The 27,342-nt window shown below is 33.6% G+C and overlaps 3 protein-coding genes and 1 long non-coding RNA gene across 4 annotated transcripts; 2 read left to right on the top strand and 2 right to left on the bottom strand.

Annotated features, from left to right (window-relative positions):
• Positions 1–3,720: 3,720 nt before the first annotated feature.
• Positions 3,721–4,660, bottom strand: LOC117691713 (uncharacterized). The gene is made up of 3 exons (XR_010709023.1): positions 4,546–4,660; positions 4,386–4,447; positions 3,721–4,115 (listed from the first exon to the last, which is right to left on the bottom strand). It is a non-coding gene; the product is annotated as an uncharacterized lncRNA (long non-coding RNA).
• Positions 4,661–5,857: 1,197 nt separating this feature from the next.
• Positions 5,858–7,797, top strand: LOC136271473 (uncharacterized protein KIAA1958-like). Its single transcript, XM_066071545.1, has 2 exons — positions 5,858–6,545; positions 6,763–7,797. Exons 1-2 carry the CDS (start codon positions 5,858–5,860, stop codon positions 7,386–7,388), a joined length of 1,314 nt encoding a protein of 437 aa, XP_065927617.1. The 3' UTR covers positions 7,389–7,797.
• A 381-nt stretch (positions 7,798–8,178) lies between these two features.
• On the top strand, positions 8,179–12,229 carry LOC105324999 (uncharacterized). The gene is made up of 3 exons (XM_066071564.1): positions 8,179–8,466; positions 9,572–9,719; positions 10,966–12,229. Exons 1-3 carry the CDS (start codon positions 8,187–8,189, stop codon positions 11,222–11,224), a joined length of 687 nt encoding a protein of 228 aa, XP_065927636.1. The 5' UTR covers positions 8,179–8,186; the 3' UTR covers positions 11,225–12,229.
• LOC109619436 (putative nuclease HARBI1) lies at positions 10,992–14,358 on the bottom strand. Its single transcript, XM_066071544.1, has 3 exons — positions 13,652–14,358; positions 12,222–12,516; positions 10,992–11,128 (listed from the first exon to the last, which is right to left on the bottom strand). The coding sequence occupies exons 1-2, from the start codon at positions 14,356–14,358 to the stop codon at positions 12,225–12,227; spliced, it is 999 nt and encodes a 332-aa protein (XP_065927616.1). The 3' UTR covers positions 10,992–11,128; positions 12,222–12,224.
• Between the last annotated feature and the right edge of the window lie 12,984 nt (positions 14,359–27,342).

The following is a 27,342-nucleotide window of genomic DNA, read 5'->3' as shown; positions in this document are numbered from 1 at the left end:
GGTTTACTTTCTGTTATGTTGGGTCTGATCGGGTACTGTACAACACAAGTGATGAATTAGCTAGAGAAGTCTTTTAAAACTTCTTTTCAAAATTTCCACCTGCTCCGTTCTCTCTGCTTCTAAAAAACAGCGTGTGTATTCAACAAACATTGACAAAAATGTATAACCTTGAAGCCCTAAATCTAGATTTCATTAGTGTACATGAGTAAACTGCTTTATTACAAAATTAATGATTTGTCTATACAACCTTAACCTTAGTATCCTCTTTATAATAGCTTATTTCATTGAAAAACAGTTTCAGTATTGACAATATATATATATATATATATATATATATATATATATATATATATATATATATATATATATATATCGTTTTGAAATACAACATGTATGGACACAGGCTCTATTTTATAACATAGAAAGACACCCCCCTCCCCCCGCCCACCTTGAAAGAACAAATATCAATGTGAATATAAAATGAGCATTAAATACAATTACATAAAATATAATACTAAACACTCCACAGATCTCGAATTTTAACTAACAGGATCAATAGCATACGCAACGCAACAAACCATGAGAACTGAATAAATTCGACGAATTAGCATCCACACACGTACAGGCTACACGAGCCCCAAAAACGCAACGGAAAATACAAGCAAACGAGGTGTTCTACTTCGGCGACACTCGCCTCAACCTGATTAAATCAGCTGTTTTGGATACGCCTCCGCCCTCGTTTATACCGCTCTCGAACGAGAACGGTAGCGTATCTGCATGAACAACTGATATTAATCCGACTGACACTCGCCCGGACCGATGACTGGAGGGTAACCGAAGGCTGAAATATCTTGATCCTACAAGAAACTCTAGACATTTGCATTTTTTGGTAATGATAAATGCTCCGTCGCAAAGTAGTTCTTGATGAACGAATACAATAAACATTATTTTGTTACAATTAATGAAATACAGACATCTAAGGTATGCCGACCGTTATCAGGAAAGATGGCTATTATAGGTCTCAGAAAATATAATGATTTATTTTACTACAGCGAATTATGTTTTTTTTTTTGGTAAAGAATTTGCGTAAAACAAACTTTAAAGGTTTTGGGACTTGCGTGTATCCCGGGCAAGTGTTTGTTGTTTCCAGAAAACAATTTGTAAGACATCTTTTGGTGAAAGGGATATAACTCTGGAACATTTGATTCTCGGTGATATATTTTGCCAAAAAAGAGTGATCTTTCTTTTATCATTATTTAATCATATCTACACTAAAATGTGCATTTAAATGTCATTAACTACACGTTGTGAAATTAAGTAGACTAAGTCTGTTAAATTATTATAAACTTAACATTATATAATTATAATCATTGGTGCTTAGCAAAAAACCGTTTTGAAATCAAATTTCAGAAAACAGGGTGTTCTGTGTGTGTGTTTGTGTGTGGTTGGGGGGGGGGGGGGGCAGACTTATTGTCGGGAAGGATTTCATTCTTTAAAACGAAACCGAAAAATGTAAAGAAATGAAAAGTAACAAAATTAGAGATACAAAATCTGTATATGTATACAGTATCTTAAAAAAAAATAATATGCATAGGTTTTAAATTGAATCAAACCAAACTTGTACCCAAATCTAAATTGCATGTACTTAAAAATGACTGTTTTAATAAATAAAATCAATATAGACTGCAATTTACAATATCTTATTTCTGTCTTCATGATGTCGATTTCCACTGTCCTAGACACGTTTTAAACATTTAAATATGAACATCATACTACTTACTTATATGCACTTTTTTTCAGATAAATATTTAGATGAAACCATGAAATACTTATCAAACATTTATTAAATAAATTAACTTTCAATTTCATGTCGCTTCCTCTTCATGGTTTCAAAACAAAATAAAACTTTGAAACCAATTGAAATATTCATGTTTATTCTGTTTTTGTACTTTGTCGATGACTGTGCGAGAGGAATGAGGAAGAGAAATAACAACTCACTGAGCCAGGGAATTATATCAAGGATGGAGTTTTCGAATTGATTAATGATGCTCTTAATCAACTTAATCTTCATTGATATCACTATTGCATGTACACGTACAACACTAGAGCGTCATTGATCAATCCTATATTTTCCCGATAGAAATGTGAACAAGATTTTGCACTCGCTTATAAACTGTAACTAAACTGTAAAAAAAATCCCTAATACATGTTAACACTCAAAAGTAAATAAATAAAACGAAATCAATAGAAAAAACACCTGTTGTTGTTAATGCTTAAATAAGGAGCATTACCTACAGGCTTATAGTAAGCTTTCTTATTCAAGGAATATACTCAATATTTTTTTGTGGTTTTTTTTACGATATAACATAGTTTGAGTCAGTTTACGCTAATACAAGTGAAAAGCTATCAATGTGACAGCAAACCGGGTTTTCTATTATGTGAACTGTATCCATAATCCATGTCAACCCGTATCCAGTGAAATGGATAAGGTAAAAGGGTACCCTATATGCAATATTTTGCCCAAAAATGACTAAGTTCAAAAGCTGGTATTTTTTTTTTTATAAATTATCGGAAATCTAAATCCTAGCAATATGCACACCTCTGATATATGTACATTTGATCTGCAAAAGAACAACTTCCTATCTTGAAAACTGTAGGAGGAGTTATCCGTACAATGAGGGTACCCTATATGCAATGTTTTGCCAAAAAATGACTAAGTTCAAAAGCTGGTATTTTTTTCATAAATTATCGGAAATCTAAATCCTTGCGATATGCACACCTCTAATATATGTACAATTGATCTGCAAAAGAACAACTTCCTATCTTGAAAACTGTAGGAGGATTATCCGTACAATGAGGTTACCCTTTTGGCAGCCACCCGCCCGCCCGCCATTTTCACAATTTTAATAACCGGATTTTTCCGTTGGAAAACCCGGTTAATAAAACGCGAAGTGGTTCATAAAACCACTTGGGCTTATTTCAGCTCAATAATATAATGCTCATAAAGAATAGGCTCCGCACGAGCTCGAGTATCTATGACCAGTTACAATTAAGATATTCTTTTTATTTTAAACATATTGAAAACATTTTTTTTTAATTTTTCGAAAAATGCTATTGTATATTGGAAAAACAAGTTGATATAAAAAGGTATCTCCATTTTATTTAAATAGTTTGATTAGTAGAAAAATGTGTATGCTTCGATTGTTAAATATCTGCTAAAACTTCTAATTAATGTTTATTTGTTCAAATATACTACAGAAATGAAGCAAAAAGCAAAATAAGGAAAAAAAAGAAATCGTCTGAGTTTGTATACTTTTAGTTCTAAGTCTTGTACACGAACTGCTATATACATCAATAAATGATTGTGTATAAGATTTGTTAGAGTTCTTTCTTGTTAGCATTAGTGCATGAAGCTCTTCGGTTTTCATTGTTAGGATCTGCATCTTATTTCGAACTTTCGATCATTTCTTCGGAAATTTCGATATAGACATGTTCTTGAACACCATCATGTGTAATTTCTGATACATTTCGTCTGCTGGTAGTTTCTTGGCTAGTAAGTCTTTGTGCTTGTGTATGGGTCTCAGGCAATATCTCTTTTTCATTTCTTCTTTGGTTATCTCCAGTGCCCCGTGATTCTTTATTATCATTGCAACTAAACACAGGAGTAAGATATGTGAAATCAGTATTCACCATCTCTTGTGTTTCTGCGTGTAATGGAATCCGAGGTTCCACTTCATCAAAATTTAAAGATTTGTACTGAGCTTGCCCCTCGTTCTCTCTTACTCCACCACTAGCAGTGGTTGTCTTCCGGAAGCATTTGAAATAAATATACGTCAGAACAAAAATGGCAAAGAAAAATACAAAAACTCCAATTAAGCTGATTATAACATGAACCACTAAATTGTCTTTTATTAAGTCAATATCGTGAGGCAAATAGTCATCGAAGTGCGTCGTTAGCTGTTGATGGTCTGTGACAGTTGTCACGTAGTTAGGACACCCAGTGACAAAATGGCAGTAATTTTTGTTACAATCACATATATATTGACAGTCCTCTCCGTAGACAGGGAAACTGCATTTCTCGGAGCAGTTGTTGCGATGATACCCTATAGGACACTCTGAGAAGATAATATATTGCATGAATATTTGAAATTTCACGGGTTCAAAAATATTAGGTATACAACACTGCTGATGATCATCTACATGTACGTCAATCCATGATTTACTATGCAAAATGTAACTCTTTATGGTTTTAATTAGAATCTAAAGTCATTCTCTGCATATATTAAATCTATAAAAAAAATTATATCAGGAACATTTATTACATAGCTCATGAATAATTTACACAAATACAATTATGGTATTACATGTATATCTTAAGCACTTACTTTCACACTGTCTTGTTTTTTCATTGAGTTTATATCCATCACAACATAAACGTCCACTTACTCTAAAAATGGTTGTTTTTATAAATAATTTATAATATTATCATCCGATCTAAAAGCGATGTCTTTAAAAAGATTATTTTTTGTTTGAAAAAGCACTTACCCTTTACATTCTCGATTGTCTATAATTTGGATTAAATCTAAAGAAAGAACCACTGTTGCAAGCGAAAACATCACTGGTGTGAGTGGGAGAAAACTCCAGAAAACAACTAAAAGCGTGAAATACAATTTAATATCATTGAACAAACTCTCATCTTCCTGTTCATTCTAATACATCCGATTTATGAAACATATATCATCTGAGGTGTACTTTATTTTTATGAATTTTGTCCTGCCAATTCTATAGTGTTACCTTTCAAATCTGAAGTAGAGCAGTATATGTACGATATATGTAATTAATTATTTCTGTGCCACAGGGCCTATTTGGGCCTATTTGAATATCTACGTTAAGTGCCACAGGGCCTATTTGGGCCTATGGCAATTTGAAAAAATATACATTAAAATAAAAATAAATATTAAATACATTCAGGTTCTGTTTTTCATTATTGATTTTTTAAAATTTGTATCAATATACATCGTATGATCTATGTGTTTAGTGAAATACTGCTGATAACGTCACAACGTTAAAAATGACATCATAATCATGACGTCACTACGTCACACAGCGCAAACTCGTTGTCTGCGTTTTACCATGGCTGGCGTATGGTTTTTGTGAATACATCCCCAGGACTTTTCCGTCAGAACGGGAAAATAATATCTGTCCTAATGCACAACCTGGACCAAAGGAAATGCCCCCTCCCCCACAAGAGCACGACCAATCTTACTTTTTCCTACTCTGCCATATAAACCCTGGGCTCGTTTAACATATAACCGACTTTTGACTAAAATCTATCTTAAAAGACCAAATATTTTTCATAAGATCTCACCATAGCTCATAAATTTGTCATATCTTAATAGGATAATCTTAAATACTGTCAAAATACAGGTCCGGGATTCATAAAGATTCTAAGATTTTTCTTAAAAAATGCACTTAAGTGCTAAATAAATTCTTAGTTAAGAAAAAAACTTAAGAACAAATTCATAAAAATACTAAGCATCGTTCTTAACTAAGTACAGATCTAAGAAAATCTTCGTACTTAAGTTCGGCGTCATAGTAACAAAGAGCGCTCTCTTGGAAAGGAGGTTAATTTTGTTGTTTTACGTAACACTGCAGACGAATGTAAACAAAGTCGTTTGTTATACCCCTGTAAAACAGTTACTATATAACTCTATACGAAAAAAAGTCCAGCATTTTGACTGTTGGACTGGAACTGTTAGATTGGAACTGTTAAAATCGACTGTTAAAAAAGACTGTTGACTGGTGACGTCACATTCCGCGAAAACGAGTTATCTTTCCTGTCGTTTGGTATACAAACATGGCTGTCGCTGTTCGGTTTGGCGAAGCTTCAGAAGAGGAAATAAGATCAATTTTGGAAAGTAGAGACAGTAAGAATACCAAAAATGTTGTAAAAACTGCAGAAAATATACTGAATGATTATCTATCAACGCTTGACCTGTCCCTACATCTTTTAAAAGATAAATCATGTGAAGAAATCGTGGAAGTTCTCAGGAAGTTTTATTGCGCTGCGAGGAAGAAAGACGGCTCCATGTATGCAAAAAAGTCGATGATTTCCATAAGGTATGGATTACAGAAATCGTTCGAAAAATCGCACGAAGTTGACATCATTAACGACGCTAGATTTAAACCAGCAAACGACGTTTTCTTCGCCGCCATGGTCCAAATAAAGAAGGAGGGTGTTGGAGAGGTGCAGCATAAGGAAGTAATAAGCGAACAAGACCTGGAAATTTTGTACAAAAACGGTGTGTTTAGTTGTGACAGTCCTAAGTCCCTTCAACAGAAAGTTTTCTTTGAAATAATGTTGTACTTTTGCAACCGAGGAAGAGAAAATCTTCGTGGAATGAAAAAGAGTGACTATGTAATCCGGAAGGACCATGACAGCAGGAGGTATGTCGCATGCACCACTGCAAAGCTAACAAAGAATCATAGAGGTCTGAATTGTAATGATGATGACCAGGATGGAGGAAGGATGTATGAGCAACCCGGTGAGTGCATATAAGCCCTTAATTGTCTATTCATATTTGCTAAGAATTCATGTCAAGTTTATATATAACAAAATAAATGTGTGCATAATTAAAACTTTTTTTTCTATTTAATTTATCCTAAAATGTATTACACACATATATATTTAGATGATATATATACAAATTGACAATGCAAATACATGTATTAAAAATTGTGATTCTGTTTAATATTTTGTAGGAAATTCCAATTGTCCAGTTATGAGTTTTGAGAAGTATATCGCCAAGCTAAATGCAGACTGCGACTCTCTATGGCAACGTCCAAAGACAAGCATTGATGATCATTCACCTGTTTGGTATGACAATATGGTTGTTGGAAAGAATGTCTTAGGAAGTATGATGCAGAGGATTAGCAAAGATGCAGGACTTACATGTGTGTATACTAATCATTGCATACGAGCCACCTGCATAACCATGCTGGATGAATGTGGCTACGAGTCTCGACACATTATTGGTATTTCTAAACATAAATCAGAAAGCAGCTTAAAACATTATTCCTCCAAATTAAGCAATTCCAAAAAACGCAATATGTCAGATGCCTTAACAACAAAATTATCCGTATGCAAGTCCGCGCCAATTCAACATACACCCCTTCAACAAATTGAGAACAATTTAATGCCAGATTTAGCCTCAAATGTGCAAGAACTCCAGGACATTGTCGATGTTGATGACAGAGATTTAGCTGCCATTCTTGACAACCCCATGTTTGGAAATCTTCATGAAACTGGAATCAGCATTCCTAATGTTAAAACAGCTAAATCTGTTTTTTCTTTCCATGGCTGCAACATTACAATACACAATAACTAAATTGTATGCATAACTTGCTGTATGTATGAAAAAAGTGCCTGTAGGAATCTTTTGGGTGTTTGATGTTACATGTATTTAATTTTATTAAAGTTTGCTGTTGAAGTTATTTGTTTACAAAATGTTAGCTACAAATGTTTTTAATGTACTCAATTTTTTTAAAACTTGTGCAATTTTTTAAAATGTCTGTGATCATAATTTAATTTCATGTACATTTTTTGTAGTTTTATTTTAAAGTTGTTAACTAATGTTTAACTGTTTATTAATTCTGCTTTTACTTCAAGCTTATAAACACATTTTAAATATCTTCACACATTGCAAATGTGATAATTTTAATCAGATGTACTGTGATATTTTTTTTTATAATAATTTACCTGATTATTCAACAATTGAACTATTATTTATTCATTATATGTTCCATATAAGTGTTCAAATAAAATCTTGTTAATATTAGTGAGATGAGTGTTTCTTTTTATTAAATATATATAATGATAAATTAGTTATAACATACTTATATAAGTAGGGATATAACTAAACCGTTAACAATTTATTCTTTGCTCCATATCAAGTGTTTAAGTAAAATCCTGTTAAATTTTAATGAGATCAGTGATTTTTTAATTAAAATAGGAGGGGTATAACAAAACAGTTGTTGACTGTGTCTCGGGCAACAGTTGAACTGTTGGACCGGCTCGCAAACTGTTGCCCTCGGCCTTCGGCCTTGGGCAACAGTTTGCGAGCCGGTCCAACAGATCAACTGTTGCCCTCGACCCCAGTCAACAACTGTATACTGTTTGTGACAAAATGGAAGGGAAACAGAAAAGGAAGCCAAACTGGACCTCTGACGAATCGTTAGCATTAGCATCACTTGTCGATGACTTCAAGCATATTTTACGGGGAAAGCTTAGTCCTTCCTTAACTTCTGACATGAAGACAAGAGCATGGGGCGAGGTATCGCAGAAGTTGTGCGCGATGGGAGTTGGGCCCAGCAGGACACCCGCTGAAGTTGAGAAAAAATGGCACAACATTTTTTCAAACTCCAAGAGCGAGATTTCGTGTTATAGGAGGACAGTTTCTGGCACAGGTCAGTCGGTCATTGTTCTACACAGTGCTATAAATTTGATCGGTTACATAAAGCTTACAGTAGATTTAACGTACGTTCCAAACTTCTTCTTTTTTCCACTAAGCTATATATTTGTTAGAATGATAAATAATCACAAATATATTCCAAAATGTTTAATTTCGATAGTTACATAACATTTGCAAATATGGTCCCTTATATAACACGGTTTGTGCAATCAGCTGTTATTTCTGCATAACATTAATAATCTAGGGCACTACTTTCTCCACTCCATGTACTCACACTATCCGACTTAGCTAAAACACACCCAATATCGTAATGAAAACATAATTTAGGCACAAACTAAAAAAAATTATCAGACCTTTCGTGTTTAGGCCTAGTCCATTCACGGTAAAATTTAACTCCTGCTTCTCTGTCGGGTTTGTTCCGAAAAAAAAATAGCTTGCCCCTAGATCTATAATGTCGGAGGGAAATCATTAGACTCTATGCTCTTGGATCTAATTCTGCGATAGAATATCCTCTGAAAATGCCTAAGTACACTCTAACTTGACTTTCTATCGCTTTGTTTTCAAATTTCTGACCGCTCTGCGACTTCAACAGGAGCGGTATATTTCTGCAAAGCTTCAATCATTTTTTTTCATTCTACAAGTAAATTTTCTATACTGTTTCGTTTTATTATAATAGAATAATCGTTGTCTTATCAAAAATAGTGTCTTATTTATTTATCATGATAATCAAACACTTGCAACATTGTTGAACTATTTTTAGTTACGTCATGTTAATCGAAGCGGCTTTCTAGGTCGTCACAAAAAAGAAAGTATGGAGCAATATTATTGTCATAATTAGCAACAGATGTAAATGGCGCTATGAGATTTGATCACGTAACCAACCTGTATTTATATCCTGATATACATCCAAAATTAATACCTTTGTCTTAATTACAAACAGAGCAAACATTCTTATTGATCTGAATGTCAGTTGTATCGCATAAAACTTTTAAGATCAAGGGTTTTCTGTTATACTACATGTACATGTACAGTGTAGTTGAGTTCTAAAAAACTTTCAGATATGAAATATTTTGCCTAATTTATGAAGAACAAATTTACAGGTGGTGGCCCCCCTCCAAGGCCTTTGAGTGCCATTGCAGAAACGGTATCAAATGTTGTAGGTCAACATAATGCCTGTTTAAGTGGCATTGATGGCGGCATTGACTCTTCCATGCTACAGATTCTGGGCGATAGTGAACAGTTAGGACTGTAAGTAGCTTATGTAATTGGTGCACTGAAACACTTAGTGCATGTGTAACAGGTTTATCCGTTGATGTAAAGAAGAAATCAACACTCCTGTTAGGGTTCGATTAACGGGCTTTTATTATCACCAGTTATATAAATAGATTTGACCCTTTAAAAACAATATAACAAGTATGAATATACGGCATAAAACACATTAACTTCAAGTAATTACGTATTGATGTACAATCAATATATTGAAGTAATTTAACTTTATAAAGGGAGATAACTCATATACGTAAACTACAATTTACATAGTATCTCCTTTATATCAATTTACATGCATTTACATTTCAGTTATAAAACCACTGCTATAATTATGTAATGCATATAATACATAAATATGATATTCTAAGCATATATAAACTTACACATACCATTCAATGGGAATAGGCCCCATGTACAAGTTGAACCATTGAGTTCAATGTGACTCAATTGCAAGGTATATGTGCATTCTTTAATTAATTATACATTTATTACACTATCATAAAATTAGTTTTAATTAAAACACATCTAGGAAGACTTCAGTTGTTATAACTATTTTAACTTTAACTTATTATTTCAAAAGTCTCTATCTCACTATTCATTCAATCAGAGAAAGTGCAAAAGAATTATAAATATGATTAAATACTGATTTGACATTTAGTAGAAATTTAATAAATGATATTAATATTAGTGATATTAGATTAACTTACCAAGTAGAGATGTAATTTGTCAAAAACGTCTGTACACCTTTATTACAGTCCGCTCTCTTCAAACTCTTGACAAAGATTAAAATAAAACCCAAAGAACTTTTGGAGGGAAAACGACCAACCAATAGACAAACAAGAAACAAACTAAAACACCAATGAGATTAAAAGACACAACTTAACTTTGACCAAAATATAATTACTGCCCTAAAGGCAACTCTGGACCTTTCTACAAATTAAGTTGGCATTCAAAAAATCATGAAAATATCAAAATGAAATGATGCATATATAATATACATATACTTGTAATTAAATCATAAAATATGAGACTGGTACACATGTATCTTAAATTTTGATCTCAAACTGAAGCAGAACCACAATATCAGCCAAGCTGCATATCAAGAGAATGGATTATTTTTTTTTTCAATGTAACATCAACAAAGTTTTATTTTCCAGTGAAAAATACATGTACAATTAATATTTTTGGTAACAGTCATAATTTAACTTAAATATTCTATTTCCAGGGGAATACATGTCATTGAAGGACCACCAGACATAGAGCCACACATCATGTCCACAGGCACTACACAGGACACTGCGGCCACAATAACTTCCCCGCCCCCTGCTAGAACAGCAGCGTCCCAGCAAACGCCAGCCACTCATGCTGAATACAGCAGTAGCACTAGTCTGAAAAGAAGAATTGAAGAACTAACTGTAAAAAAACTTGAACTTGAAGTTGATTACTTGCAACTGAAAATAAGAAAGTTAAAGAAAGAGGAATAAATTGAATCATTCACTGTCCATCTGTCATCCATAAATAAAATTGTTCATTGATTAATAGGAATGATATTATTTGACAAGTATACCTGGTAACAAAGTAATCCTTTATAGATAAAATTATAATTGCCATTATTAGCACATAATTCAGATAAATACATTGTAATGTATGTAACCTACATCTTAAATGAGACTACGTACCATATCAAATTATACAAGATGTTCAGAAATATTACCAGTACACATTTAAGGATAATAGTTCTGTATAAGTTGAAGTAAATTATGTAATACATGTAAGGATATATTATGTGTCATTTATTTAACAACATTATGAGAATGCATGTACATAAGACAGAAAGATGCATATACACTGTACATGTTTATAGTAAATTAATGTATTTTGAGGTAGTATTATATAAATCCATAGAAGATTTATTCAATTTGGTTTTAATATTATCATTATTTGGGATAAATAAGTGAATATGTCGGTAAAGGAAAATACATGAGTATGTTTCTTTTTTTTACCTGTCTGGTATTGTATGGTTGTATACTCTATCAGACTGGGCCTATTTTGTTATGACAGTTTTGAAAGTTAGAATAAATTTTTGTACCAATTTTTTGTCAATATATGTAACCAAACTGAATATGTTCAGGGTTTAGCCAGTATGTTTATTAACTTCTTAGTAAACCTTTAATAATGTGTTAGATATTGATTCTTTGAAGTTGGTATAATACATGTCTGTAAACAGGTCTAAAATGTTTAAATTTTATATAACAGACATGATGAAATTCTTGAATCAATGAATTTAGTTATAAGAATTTTAAATATTCTTGAAGAGATAATCTACATCAAGTTATTTCATGTGATATTCTATGAACATTCATTCATATTGTTTTTATTGTTTTTGTTGCTGTTGTTGTTGTTGTTGTTGTTGTTGTTGAACAAATGAAATATATTTCAAACATGTATATTTGTTTTCAATTACCAGTAATTATTGCTTACCTGTCAAAAGTGAGTTTCAGCAAACAATTGTCTGTACCGAATTCCGTCATTGACATTCTGGCCTAACTGTACATTCAGCCCATCACCATCATCCTGCTGACTGTCATCCAGGTCACCATCATCCAGGGGGCATGGGATCTGCCTGTCCTTGCAAATGTTATGCAAGATGCAGCAAGCAACAATAACTTGACATGTCTTGTCTGGAGACAGTCTAATCTCTCCATGCAGAACATGGAACCGTCTCTTCAGCTGACCTATGCCTCTCTCCACAATGCTTCTTGTTTTCTTATGAGCCCTATAAAATACCCTTAAACAATCAGTTATTTTACATCACAAAGAAATTTAAAAGATGAAGAAGTAGTGGAAATTTTTGACTTATAAAAATTATCAAATTCAATATACATACATGTACCGGTACATGTAAGAACACTAACAGAAATTATACCAATTAAGCAGCTTAATTATACTACCCAACAGATGCTAAATGCCTAGAATTACTGTAAGCCACTTTCTAATTACATGTACCGGTACTGTCATACTTGCATTAAATAATAAATCGCCTGTTAGTAAAATTTTATTTTATATACATTGTCAATGTACTTTACATGTTCATGTACCATACCATTATTTCAATATTGCTATTATTTATATGTAATAACCTATGCCATAAGATGTATGTCTTGTGCAAATAAAGAATAAATTCTCTTAAAAAAAAAAATACTGAGCATGCCCATTAATTAAGCTATGGTATCAGCAGCAGGGTGCATGCATTTGAAATTCAGAACATGATGATGTACTATATTTCTAATTTGTCTCAGCCTATAAAGGTTTTGGAGATTCAAAAATATAAAAAAAATTCATATAAACCCATGCCGGATTAAATGAATGGTCTTACATGGATTCAAGGATTCTCCTCTGAATTTTTTTTCAAATTTAGATAGGTTCCCCAATAAAGGTATAATAACTTTTATATGCATAAGCATATGTATATATATTTATATTGAAATTACACAAGAAAAATAATTTGTTTATGATTTAAAAACCAAATTAACCAATCAATATTAACCCCCCCACCCCCACCAGAGAGAGAGAGAAAAGGAGAGAGAGAGGAGAGAGGGGTGAAACAGTGATCTAGATCAACCAACAAAATGCCTATCATCCTGTTATATTCAGATTTCTGTACATCGATACTTTTGAATGAAATAAAATTTTGGTGGAATGAAATTCGTTAATCCGCCCCATGTTATGTAATATATTTAGCACTGCTGTCTCCAGAGGGCGCTTATCAGGAAAATGAAAGTAGAACGGTCATGGCCATTTTATTTGCTCCTTTTTTTCAGTGTTGGTTGTATCATGTATGGACAGTGGATGTATATAAGACATATCTTAGCTTGTACCTAACAGAGAATTATGTGAAATGGGAAACGTACCTGTTGTAGTTTGTTTGACAACCTTGGTTTGGTCGCAAAAATGGAGTTAGGAGCCATCTCTTTGAAGGATACCCGCTGTCCCCTAGCAAATGCGTGTGAAGAGGGATTCTGTTCTGGTCAAACAATGACTTGAGTCCACTCTCGTTCAAGATCCTTGAGTCATGTGTTGACCCTGGCCATTTCGCTACGACATCAATTATCTTGTGGAATGGATCAAAGACGACCTGTGTGTTGATGCTGTGGTAATGATGTCTGTTGACATACTCGTTTTCGTAGTCAGAAGGAGCGATAATTTGTACATGTGTGCCATCGATGGCCCCAACAATTCCAGGAAATCCGGCGATTTTGAAGAACTCTTCTTGATTTTTGCGAATTTCGTGAACATTAAGTGGGAATTTTATAAACTGGGCACAAATTTGTGGAGAAGAGAGACTTCTAAGAGTGGCAGTAATTGCCCTAGAAACGGTGGGCTGCGAGACACCCATGTCGTCTCCATTGCACAACTGCATTTTCCCTGTGGCTAGAAATCTCAGTGTTAGTAAAATTTTCTGCAGTGGAGAAATTGCACAGTTTCTACGTGAACCACTCATAAGTTCATTTCCAATCAACCCCTCTAAAAAGTGGATACCAGCGGAATCAAACCTATACCTCTCAACTAGTTCAGCGTCACTGTACTCTGCCAAAAGTCTTTTCTTTTTCGAAAACATCTTCTTTGTGCTCCGATGGCAGCCATTTTGATTTTGAACTTAAGTTTTTCTTAGAACTTTAAGACACCTCAAGAGGACTCTTAGATTTAAGTATTGCTTAAGATTTTTCTTAGGCATAAGTTGTTTTATGAATAAAACTTAAGTTAAAAACAAATTCTTAGCGTAACTTAACGAGGCCGAGTACAGAACGAGTACGCACGCTTTCGCGCAGCGTTTCATTTGTATTGTGACGTCATCTTTTTGCTTTGTTGATGCCATGGCGTGATAGTTTCAACTGCAGATATTCAGCGAAATTTGTTGAAAATAGCTCGTTTGATGTGTAAAATTGATATTATATTGTGGAATAAACATAAATGTCTCGAAGTATAAGCTATATTTGGGCTCGGGTCGAAACGTGAAGAAGGTTCAGCAAGCCTAACCCTCTGTCACGTTTTCTTAACCCGCCTAAATATCGCTTAATTCATTTATTTAAGTATGTATTTTATATTAATTACCCTTAATATGTGATGTTATATATTTATTTATTACTTAAATATGTCGTAATGTTTTAATAACACAATAAAGATCACAATTTCCGTCTTTGTCAAATAAAAAATAGCCATTATCTGACAAACTTGGAAATTGGGCGTACAAAAAATAACTTTGATAAGACCCCTGGAACAAACCAGGAGGTAAAAGGGTTTTTTTATTTGACAATTTGATGCCTTTTAGCAATAACTTTAATATGTAGAACAAAAAAAGAAATCCCTAGGGCAGAAGTTTAAAAAATGTGCAATTTTGGTACATTTCAAGCAAAATCCCATAGGGACCTATGTTAGAAATTAACAAACTTTGAGATGACCCCTTAAACAAACGGTGTGGTAAATGTCTTATTTTTTAATCTTAAAATAATAATTATATCACTAGAAATTCTTGTAAAAAATTTCATTCAAAAATCTAGGGCAGAAAAAATTAGACCCGGCCTCGTTAAGTATTTTTTATGAGTTTAAGTATTTTCTTACACTTAAGTACTGTTTAAGTATCTTTATGAATCCCAGCCCTGGTCTTAAGTCCAACTTTACCATGGCGAGAGCTAATACTTTAGTCCACCACCGAAGGCCGAGTATAATTCGAGTGTGCGCGACTTTTTTACTTTCATGCTGCCGTTAGTGCTGATTAAAAAAATCAAATAAAACACATCGGTAATATCAATGCGGTTTTTTTTTTAATCGGGTAAAAAGCTACTACATACAGCATCGTTCTCTGGTATTGTATAATTTGCAAGAAATCGAGAGAATATTAAGCACCAAAGGAAGCATGTACTTTATATGTATTATTTTTATTCAGAGTTAATTAATGAACGGCAATATAAACTGCGATATGCCAAATAAGGAGGAATGGGGCACTGAAAAAATTACTTTGATATGATCCTAGAACAAAATTTTAGCCAGATGATCAACATTAATAAAAATTCCATCTGGTGACATTTTACTGTAGTTTTCATGCATGTAAAAGAACAATACTGAATCTTTGGACAGAAAAACAAGAACTGCATGTAATAACTTATTTGGAGATAATGGTGATGCTTCGACCGTGTTCGAGATTAAGACTTTAGTGCCCAACCCCCCCATCCCCCCTGCGTACGCGCTTCAAGTCCTATTGATACCTTTTTCGTATCTTCTGTCTCCTTCTTCAGAGCATTTCAAACAGAGACATTCTTTCTTGAAACTAAATTTCAACCGTGTCTCTAAAATTGGATACCGCATATCATAGACATTTAATTTTCACATGGATGGTTCTGACCGCACGGACTTTCATTACCTGTTTTATGGTCATAAAGAGCATCTACTCTGTGTAAAGGTGCAAATATAGCGGTAAAAGAAGGAAAGATTTCTAGGACTGTAATATACTTCATGAAAATATTTAATCACAAAATTTTATCATTATTATATTTTAGACAACTCAGTTGGTCAAGCGGATTTAATCACTAAAACAAACTGTAAGACCACAAGTTGGTAAAAAAAAAACTTCTTAGATCTAATCGAGATATAGAATCGTAAATGTTTTGCATTTCATAACTGTTATATTTCATCGTATGATGATGAACTATGTGTAATCGTTAACTTTCTTAGGTCTATATTGTTTTTTATTCTTTGAATATTAGAACTATAATATAAATCACAATCGTAGTTGTATCGATAAATAAGCTAAGATATTAGAGAACATTAAGAACAAAATTATACATCTTTTTCCGAGAGTTCAAACGTTTACAACTGACGATCGTGAATGTCAATTTTACACGTATGATGTGGTAAAAGTTTTTACTTTGTATGGAATAAAATGTAAAAATTAAGATAGTGTTCACCTGTCCGAGAAAAGGAAGATTTTAAAACATACAGATAATTTAAAGCTACATAGTCCGATTTTTTTTGGCTATGGGAGTATCAAATATTTTTCTATACAGACCAAATTTATTAGACAAATGCCTATTTACACAAACAAAATCCGTCTTCTTTCAAAGTTTGTATTATTTAAAGTACATAAAAAATTTCTGTATGAGAAAACAAAAAACAAAACAAACCAACTCCATCTTGGGAATGTTTAGAAACGGGAACCGCTTGGTTTTGTTCCCGAATGATTGGGTTTATTCAACCCGCATGTGATGTATCGATTGTACATGTATACAAAACACTTCCCCAAATATTAGTGAATAAAATGTACCGACGTTTATTTTTGATTTGAATTTTTTTCAAAGTCGTAATACAACCATACCCGCCTTGACCTCAGCAGCGAATTTTATTATGAGACGAAAGAAATCAATACAATTTATGTCGTTTGTTTTTGTAAATAAATTGTGTACATCACTTTTTCAATAAAATATGGCTTAATGTACCTGGAAAACTACTGCAATGTCTATTATGATACTCATACTTAGCATAGCCATCGTATAAAATCGAACATAGCAGCTTTAAAAATTTCACGATAAGCCTATATATTATTCTATTTACGAAATCATTAAAGTCATTTGGGGTATTTTGAATAACAGTTTTTGTTCAACTTGATTGTAAAATATGTGTAAATACGCATGTTTAATACAGTTCGTTGTTTTGGTCCAACAGAAAGATCATACTCGTTCATGTGCGGACCTAGAAGGGGGTGCATGGACTATTCCTTCCACCTCTTGGGAAATCAAATTAAAAAGATTATATAGCAAAATTCCCGAAATAGGCCTCAAAACCCCTTTCCAACATTGGAAAACAAAATTATCCCTCGGACACCCCCTGGAAATGTTTTCTGGATCCGCGCATGCTGTAACAAACATACAATATATCAATTTTCTCGCTGAATAAAGCAATAGCATACAGTGTAATGAGAAATGAATATTGAGCAGCGTTTTCATCACATAAATTCTCTTTACTGAGGTTAGCGAGAATATTTTAATAACAAAATAATTTATTAATGTATGTCATTTCTTCTTTAAACTCTCTATATATAAATCACTGCATGGCGTTGGAAGCAATTTGAAAGTGAGTGGGGGGGGGGGGGGCTAGACTAATCCTAAAAAATATTGACAAGCAAAAAAAATGATAAAAAACTAATTCCCAAAATATCCGTGTGGGGGGGGGGGGGGGGGGGGGGTAGTACTATACCTATACTTCCAAAAAAAATCTTACCTACCAAAATAAAAAAAAATTCCCACATCATGAAATTCCTAATCCGGGGGGGGGGGGGGGGAATAGTATGCCTATGACTTCAACTTCTCAATAATTTAATCATTTCAAGGTAAATTTAGGAACAAATATGTTCCCTGCGAGAAAGAGTGGGGGGGGGGGGCTAACCTTCTATGATGCTATGTGCCTAATGGATAGGTCTAACTTTGCAAAAATGGTGGGGTGGGTGCTAAGCCCCCCTTAGCCCTCCCCCCTCCGATTCCGACGCCTATGTAAATTACATTGCAGGTGGTGACTGTTGGAGAGTTTCATTTGTTCGTGTTTTGTACATTGCAGTGCGATACACCACACTTTCTAAAACACGGAACGCGGGGTGATTCGAAATTTCCCCCAAATGACTTTACGAGCATAAACTTGGATGGACGTTTATGCTTGCGTGATTTCATAGAAATGATTATTAAAACGAACAAGGAATTGCTTACCAATCTAGCACTGTCATTCTTTGTCTGTCTGTCTGCATATCTAACACACAGTAAAAACCAATTCCTTTTGCGAATTTCTTAAACTGCATCATGATAAACCTTTACAGCTGCAGCCAGCAATACCTGCCTCTTGACCACTAACATATTTGCGTTATACTAATTAATTAGTTTTTGAAAATTATCCGCTATTAATGACAATGATTGTTACAAAAATATCGTATTAATGATGCATACAGGCTCTAAAACAATGTAAGTTGGTTATATAAAATCGCTTTAAAACATTTGGTGCTTTGCTTAATTAAGGTCTTCCGTTTCCAACGGAAGACCTTATTGTTTTCGTACGATTTCTTTTTCCCTATTATTATTAAGGTCTTCCGTTTCCAACGGAAGACCTTATTGTTTTCGTTCGGTTTCTTTTTCCCTATTATTATTATTTTTCTTTTTTTTTCTTACAAATTTTGTGCACGCGATTTCTCAAAACGGTTCAACTGATTTACATGAAACTTTCAGATCTGATAGATAATGATCGAAACCTTATAGGTTTTCGATTTTTTTGATGACGTCACTTCCGTTTTTGAGAAATTGACGTTTTAGCGGTTTTTAGAGGGGTCGATTGTCCCTCTAAGATCTCCTTAACTATTAAAGATATCGAGTTCAAATTTTCAGGGTTAGTAGACAAAAGATTGTAAATTTGTAATTTTATTTTCATTTTGATCTGTCTTGAAAGGCGCCGAAGCTCGCCTGGACCCGAAAATTGAGATGGAAAAAACGTCGTAATTTTTTCTGGTTTTCTTTAATTATCTCTTTTATGAAAAATATTTTGTTAAGACATGTAATGTAAAAAACGTTTCTATTTACATGACCTTTTCTTTAAAATCAAGAAAAAGGGGCTGGCCCCTCAAATAAGGGGTCCAAAGGGCTCTAAAGTCTTTAATCTGTAGCTCTTTACTGAGAGATATTTTGTTAAATGTTATAGAAGCAGATATGTTTATCTTACAGTTATGTATCCAAGCAATGTAATGATTTTGTCATGTATTACGTAATTAGGGGTTTTTAGGGGCCAAAAGTCCAAAATTTTGATCACCTATATCTCAAAAAGGACAAATATTTTGTAATGCAATACAGAAGAAAAGTTGTTTAAAATGATGTTCTTAACAATATGCAACCTTCAAAATATCGTCAAACGGCCCCTATAAGGGGATAAGGGATCGGCCCCTAAAACCTTCTTTCTCATATATCTCCAGAACGATAACGAATTTCTAAACACTTGTTGAACAAAATGTGTATAGAATTAGATGACCTTTTATATGATACCAAGAAAAAGGGGCTGGCCCCTTAAATAAGGGAACCAAATGGCTCTAAAGTATTTTACATATATCCTTTTACTCAGGGATATTTCGTTAAATGTTATAGAAGCAAATATGTTTATCTCACAGTTTTGTATCTAAGTAATGTAAGGATTTTATCATGTGTTATGTAATTAGGGGTTTTTAGGGGCCAAAAGTCCGAAAATTTTATCACCCATATCTCAGAGAGGAAAAATATTTTGAAATGCAGTATAGAAGAAAAGTTGTTCAAAATAATGTTCTCAACGAAATGCAACCTTCAAAATTTTGTCAATTGGCTCCTATAAGGGGATAAGGGATCGGCCCCTAAAACCTTCTTTCTTATATATCTCCAGAACTTTAATGAATTTCTAAACACATGTTGAACAAAACGTGTTTAGAATTAGATGACCTTTCAAATGATATCAAGAAAAGGGGGCTGGCCCCTTATATAAGGGAACCAAATGATTCTAAATTCTTTTACATATATCCTTTTACTCAGGGATATTTTGTTAAATGGTATAGAAGCAAATCTATTTATATTACAGTTATGTATCTAAGTAATGTAAGGATTTTATCATGTGTTATGTAATTAGGGGTTTTTAGGGGCCAAAAGTCCGAAAATTTGATCACCCATATCTCAGAAAGGAAAAATATTTTGAAATGCAGTATAAAAGAAAAGTTGTTCAAAATAATGTTCTCAACGAAATACAGCCTTCAAAATTTCGTCAAACGACTTCTATATTGGGATAAGGGATCAGCCCCTAAAATCTTCTTTCTCATATATCTCCAGAACGATAACGAATTTCTAAACACTTGTTGAACAAAATGTGTATAGAATTAGATGACCTTTCAAATGATATCAAGAAAAAGGGGCTGGCCCCTTAAATAAGGAGACCAAAGGGCTCTAAAGTCTTTTATCTGTAGCCCTTTACTGAGAGATATATGTGAAAAGTTTTAGAAGAAAATATGTTTACCTTACAGTTATGTATCCCAGCAATGTAAGGATTTTATCATGTGTAACGTAAATAAGGGTTTTTAGGGGCCAAAGGTCCCAAAATTTGATCAACCATACCTCAGAAAGGACATTTTTTTTTAAATGCAGTATAGAAGAAAAGTTGTTCAAAATAATGTTCTTAACAATATGCAACCTTAAAAATTTCGTCAAACGGCCCCTGTAAGGAGTTAAGGGATCGGCCCCTAAAACCTTCTTTCTCATATATCTCCAGAACGATAACGAATTTCTTAACACCTGTTGAACAAAATGTGTTTAGAATTAGATGACCTTTCATATGATGAAAAGGGACTGGCCCCTTAAATTAGGGAAGCAAAGGGCTCTAAAGTATTTTACCTATATCCTTTTACTCAGAGCCATTTTGTTAAAGGTTATTAAAGCTTACAGCATAATGATTTTCTCATCTTTTCTATCTTAATTGGAAGAGTGCAAGTATTTAAAAAAGCAATGTCAGAGAACTTATAAAAAGAGATACCAAAAAATATTAGTACTCCACTCCTTTTTTCATATCATGTTTTGTTGTCGAAAATCAAAGTCAATGACGTCACATTTCCTTATAATAATCGTACGGAAGACCTCCTCGTTGCTCGCAACGAGATCGTTTCTAGTTATTAAGGTCTTCCGTTTTCCAACGGAAGACCTTATTGTTTTCGTTCGGTTTCTTTTTCCCTATTATTATTATTATTTTAATTTTTTTTCTTACAAATTTTGTGCACGCGATTTCTCGGAAACGGCTCAACCGATTTTCATGAAACTTTCAGATCTGATAGATAATGATCGAAACCTTATAGGTTTTTTATCATATTGATGACGTCACTTCCGTGTTTGAGAAATGGACGTTTTAGCGATTTTTAGAGGGGTCGCTTGTCCCTCTACGTTCTCCTAAACTATAATCGATATTGAGTTCAAACTTTCAGGTATAGTAGACAAAATATTGTAGATTTGCAATTTTATTTTCATTTTGATCTGACTTGAAAGGCCCTGAAGCTCGCCTGGACCCGATAATTGAGATGGAAAAAACGTCGTAATTTTTTGTGGTTTTCTTTGATTATCTCTTTTCTAAAAAATATTTTGTCAAGACATGTAATGTAAAAAAAGTTTCTATTTACAAGACCTTTTCTTTGAAATCAAGAAAAAGGGGCTGGCCCTTCAAATAAGGTCACAAAAGGGATCTAAAGTCTTTAATCTGTAGCCCTTTACCGAGAGATATTTTGTGAAAGGTTATAGAAGCAAATATGTTTATCTCACAGTTATGTATCCAAGCAATGTAATGATTTTAGTATGTGTTACGTAATTAAGGGTTTATAAGGGCCAAAAGTACAAAATTTCGATCACCCATATCTCAGAAAGGAAAAATATTTTGTAATGCAATACAGAACAAAAGTTGTTCAAATTAATATTTTTAACAATATGCAACCGTCAAAATTTCGTTAAACGGCCCCTATAAGGAGATAAGGGATCGGCCCCTAAAACTTTCTTTCCAATATATCTCCAGAACGGTAACGATTTTGTGAACACTTGTTGAACAAAAATTGTTTAGAATTATATGACCTTTCATTTAATATCTAGAAAAAGGGGCTGGCCCCTTAAATAAGGGGACCAAAGGGATCAAAAGTCTTTAATCTGTAGCCCTTTACTGATAGATATTTTGTAAAATGTTATAGAAGCAAATATGTTTATCTCACAGTTATGTATCCAAGCATTGTAATGATTTTGTTATGTGTTGCGTAATTAAGGGTTTTAAGGGGCCAAAAGTCCAAAGTTTTGATCACCCATATCTCAGAAAGGAAAAATATTTTGTAATGCAATACAGAACAAAAGTTGTTCAAATTAATGTATTTAACAATATGCAACCTTCCAAATTTCGTTAAACGGCCCCCTAAAAGGAGATAAGGGCTGGCCCCTAAAACCTTCTTTCTCATATATCTCCAAAACGGTAACGAATTTCTAAACACTTGTTGAACAAAATTTGTTTAGAATTAAATAACCTTTCGTTCGATATCAAGAAAAAGGGGCTGGTCCCTACAATGAGGGGACCAAAAGGCTAGAAAGTCTTTTATCTACAATCCTTTATTGAGAGATATTTTGTGAAATTTTATAAAAGCTAATGTGTTTATCCTACAGTTATGTATTCAAGCAATGTAATGATGTTATAATGTGTTACGTAATTAAGGGTTTTTAGGGGCCAAAAGTCCAAAACTTTGATCATCCATATCTCAGAAAGGAAAAATATCTTGTAATGCAGTACAGAAGAAAAGTTGTTCAAAATGATGTTCTAAACAAAATGCAACCTTCAAAATTTCGTCAAAAGGCCCCTAAAAAGAGATAAGGGATCGGCCCCTAAAACTTTCTTTCTCATATATCTCTAGAACGGTAACGAATTTCTAAACACTTGTTGAAAAATGTTTTCAGAATTAAATGTCCTTTCATTTGAATCCAAGAAAAGGGGACTGGCTCCTTAAATTAGGGGATCAAAGAGCTCTAAAATCTTTTATCTATAGCCCTTTAATAAGAGCCATTTTGTGAAAGGTTATTAAAGCTAGATTAGGTATAACACGTTTATATATCCTAACAATATAATGATTTTCTCTTGCGTTACCCAATTAGGGTTTTTAGGGACCAGAGGTAAACAAGTTTGACCTTTTTTATCTTAATTCAAAGAAATGCAAGTATTTAAAAAAGCAAGAGAACTTATAAACAGCGATACAATAAAGCATTAGTTCTTCACTCCTTTTTCCATAACATGTTTTGTTGTCGAAAATCAAAGTCGATGATGTCTTATTTCATTCTACAAATCGAACGGAAGACCTCCTCGTTGCTCGCAACGAGATCGTGTCTAGTTATTTTTCTTTTTTTTTCTTACAATTTTTGTGCACGCGATTTCTCAGAAACGGCTCGACCGATTTTCATGAAACTTTCAGATCTGTTAGATAATGATCTAAACCTGATAGGTTTTTTATTATATTGATGACGTCACTTGCGTTTTTGAGAAATTGACGTTTTAGCGATTTTTAGGGGGGTTGCTTGTCCGTGGAACTTCTCATAAACGATAAAAGATATCGAGTTCAAACTTTCAGGGATGGTAGACAAAAGATTGTAGATTTGTAATTTTATTTTCATTTTGATCTGGCTTGAAAGGCGCGGAAGCTCGCCTGGACCCGAAAATTGAAATGAAAAAAACGTCGTAATTTTTTGTGGTTTTCTTTGATTATCTCTTTTCGGAAAGATATTTTGTTACAACATGTAATGTAAAAAAAGTTTATATTTACAAGTCCTTTTATTTGATATCAAGAAAAAGGGGCTGCCCCCTCAAAAAAGGGGACCAAAGGGCTCTAAAGTTTTTAATATGTAGCCCTTTACTGAGAGATATTTTGTGAAATGTTATAGAAGCAAATATGTTTATCTCACAGTTATGTATCCAAGCAGTGTAATGATTTTGTTATGTGTTACGTAATTAAGGGGTTTTAGGGGTCAAAAGTCCAAAATTTTGATCATCCATATCTCAGAAAGGAAAAATATTTTGTAATGCAGTACAAAAGAAAAGTTGTTCGCAATGATGTTTTTAAAAATATGCAACCTTCAAAATTTCGTTAAACGGCCCCTAAAAGGAGAAAAGGGTCCGGCCCCTAAAACCTTCTTTCTCATATATCTCCAAAACGGTAACGAATTTCTAAACACTTGTTGAACAAAATTTGTGTAGAATTAAATTACCTTTTATTTGAAATCAAGAAAAAGGGGCTGGCCCCTCAAATTAGGGGACCAAAGGGCTCTAAAATCTTTAATCTGTAGCCCTTTACTGAGAGATATTTTGTGAAATATTATAGAAGCAAATGTGTTTATCTTATAGTTCTGTATTCAAGCAATATAATGAATTAATCATGTGTTACGTAATTAAGGGTTTTTAGGGGCCAAAAGTCAAAAAATTTGATAACCCATATCTCAGAAAGGAAAAATATTTTGTAATGCTGTATAAAAGAAAAGTTGTTCAAAATGATGTTCTCAACAAATTGCAACCGTCAAAATTTCGTTGAACGGCCCTTAAAAGAAGATAAGGGACCGGCCCCTAAAACTTTCTTTCTCATATATCTCCAAAACGGTAACGAATTTCTAAACACTTGTTGAACAAAATTTGTGTAGAATTAAATGACCTTTTATTTGAAATCAAGAAAAAGGGGCTGGCCCCTCAAATTAGGGGACCAAAGGGCTCTAAAGTCTTTAATCTGTAGCCCTTTACTGAGATATATTTTGTGATAGATTATAGAAGCAAATGTGTTTATCTTATAGTTCTGTATTCAAGCAATGTAATGATTTAATCATGTGTTACGTAATTAAGGGTTTTTAGGGGCCAAAAGTCCAAAATTTTGATCACCCTTATTTCAGAAAGGAAAAATATTTTGTAATGCAGTATAAAAGAAAAGTTGTTCAAAATGATGTTCTCAACAAATTGCAACCGTCAAAATTTCGTTGAACGGCCCTTAAAAGGAGATAAGGGACCGGCCCCTAAAACCTTCTTTCTCATCTATCTCCAAAACGGTAACGAATTACTAAACATGTGTTGAACAACATTTGTTTAGAATTTAATGACATTTCATTCCATATCAAGAAAAAGGGGCTGGCCCCTAATAAAAGGGGACCAAAGGGCTCTAAAGTCTTTAATCTGTAGCCCTTTACTGAGAAATATTTTGTGAAATATTATAGAAGCAAATGTGTTTATCTTATAGTTATATATTCAAGCAATGTAATGATTTTATCATGTGTTACGTAATTAAGGGTTTTTAGGGGCCAAAAATTTTCTAAACACTTGCTGACAAAATGTGTTCAGAATTAAATGTCCTTTCATTTGAATCCAAGAAAAAGGGACTTGCCCCTTAAATTAGGGGATCAAAGAGCTCTAAAATCTTTTATCTATAGCCCTATAATGAGAGCCATTTTGTGAAAGGTTATTAAAGCCAGATTAGGTTAAAAAAGCAAGAGAACTTATACAAAAACAATACAATAAATCATTAGTACTCTACTCCTTTTCCATAACATGTCGAAAATCAAAGTCGAAGATGTCATATTTCATTCTAAAAATCGAACGGAAGACCTCCTCGTTTCCAACGGAAGACCTTCTTGTTATTGCTTTGTTTCTTTTTCACTATTATTTTTATTCTTTTTTTTTTTCTGTCACGTTTTCTCAAAAATGCTTTAGCCGATTTTCATGAAACTTTCAGATCTACTTCATGACAAAATTTGTAAAAAAATTACGAGAGCTTTTTTTGGTCGTCACTTCCGGTACCGAGATATTAAAGATTTTACGTTTTTGCTTGTTCACGACTTTTCTCAAAAAGTATTTAAGATAGAACCTTCAAATTTTCAGAGATGGTAGAGAGTGAACGACCGCAGTGCCCTTCGCACATCTGAACGTCCTCCGTCACTTCCTGTTGTCACCGGAAGGAAATGAAAAACCTTAATTTTTCAATTTTTTAAACTTGAATTTTATTTATGTTTTTATTCGATAGAGACGTCTAAAACACTTCAGAATCTAAAATTCGTTTTAAAATCGATCCAAGCATTCCTGAGATTTTGAGCTCAAAAGTTCTGAAGCGAGAGTCCGCGTAGCTCAGTCGTTATAGTGTTGGACTTGTGCCCAGGCGACCCGGGTTCCGTCCCCGAGTGCCGATTATTTTTTCTTCCCTAATTTTGTTTTCTTTAACGATTTTATCTTTAAAATGGTGGTTTTTATTGTTTTCCGTTTTATTTTTATCATAAATAAAAATAACAACAGCTTTATTAGTACAAATATAGTTCTCGTTTCTGTCAGCAGTTTGCTTAATTCAGACGCTCGTCGCATCGCCGGCATCAAAGACATGCCGCCGAAGCGCCCCTGCAGTACGACCGCATTAGAGTTCACTGGGTCGCTTTGCCGGTATCAAAGAAATGCCGCAATCTCCATGATTGTATGCACACAACATTTAGCAATACACCAACGATATTCTACATGGCTTTAAAAGCAGGACTGATTAGTATTTATTCACATAACTATATAGATACACGCATGCATGTATCCATGCGTTTATTGACATATGTTGCTTATATATTGATTTCCTGAACACTATAAAACACTATGAAATCTCTCTCTCTCTCTCTCTCTCTCTCTCTCTCTCTCTCTCTCTCTCTCTCTCTCTCTCTCTCTCTCTCTGACAACCGGGTGACTGCGATACGGTGTGAAAACTGACCACCCTTGTATCTGTGTTTGGGCCTATGTATTAACAGATGTAAACACTGATCGTTGATATACACTGTTGAAACAAAGAGTCTAATTTTTCACTTTTGATTTATAAAAATCATTACGGCAGGGTGGATTGGGATTATTATCATTTACAATCAGTCTTATAAAGTTTAGATTTATTTACAAAAGTCTATAAACATGTACGTGTTCGCCCAAAAGCGGGATTAGTGACTCAGTAGCGGGGTCAATAATTCTCTCTCTCTCTCTCTCTCTCTCTCTCTCTCTCTCTCATTATAGCTAG

Source organism: Magallana gigas, chromosome 9 (genome assembly GCF_963853765.1).
Source record: "Magallana gigas chromosome 9, xbMagGiga1.1, whole genome shotgun sequence".
In the NCBI taxonomy this organism is placed as follows: domain Eukaryota; kingdom Metazoa; phylum Mollusca; class Bivalvia; order Ostreida; family Ostreidae; genus Magallana; species Magallana gigas.
Note: the sequence above shows the minus strand (reverse complement) of the source record. Positions and strands in the feature narration are given on the sequence as shown.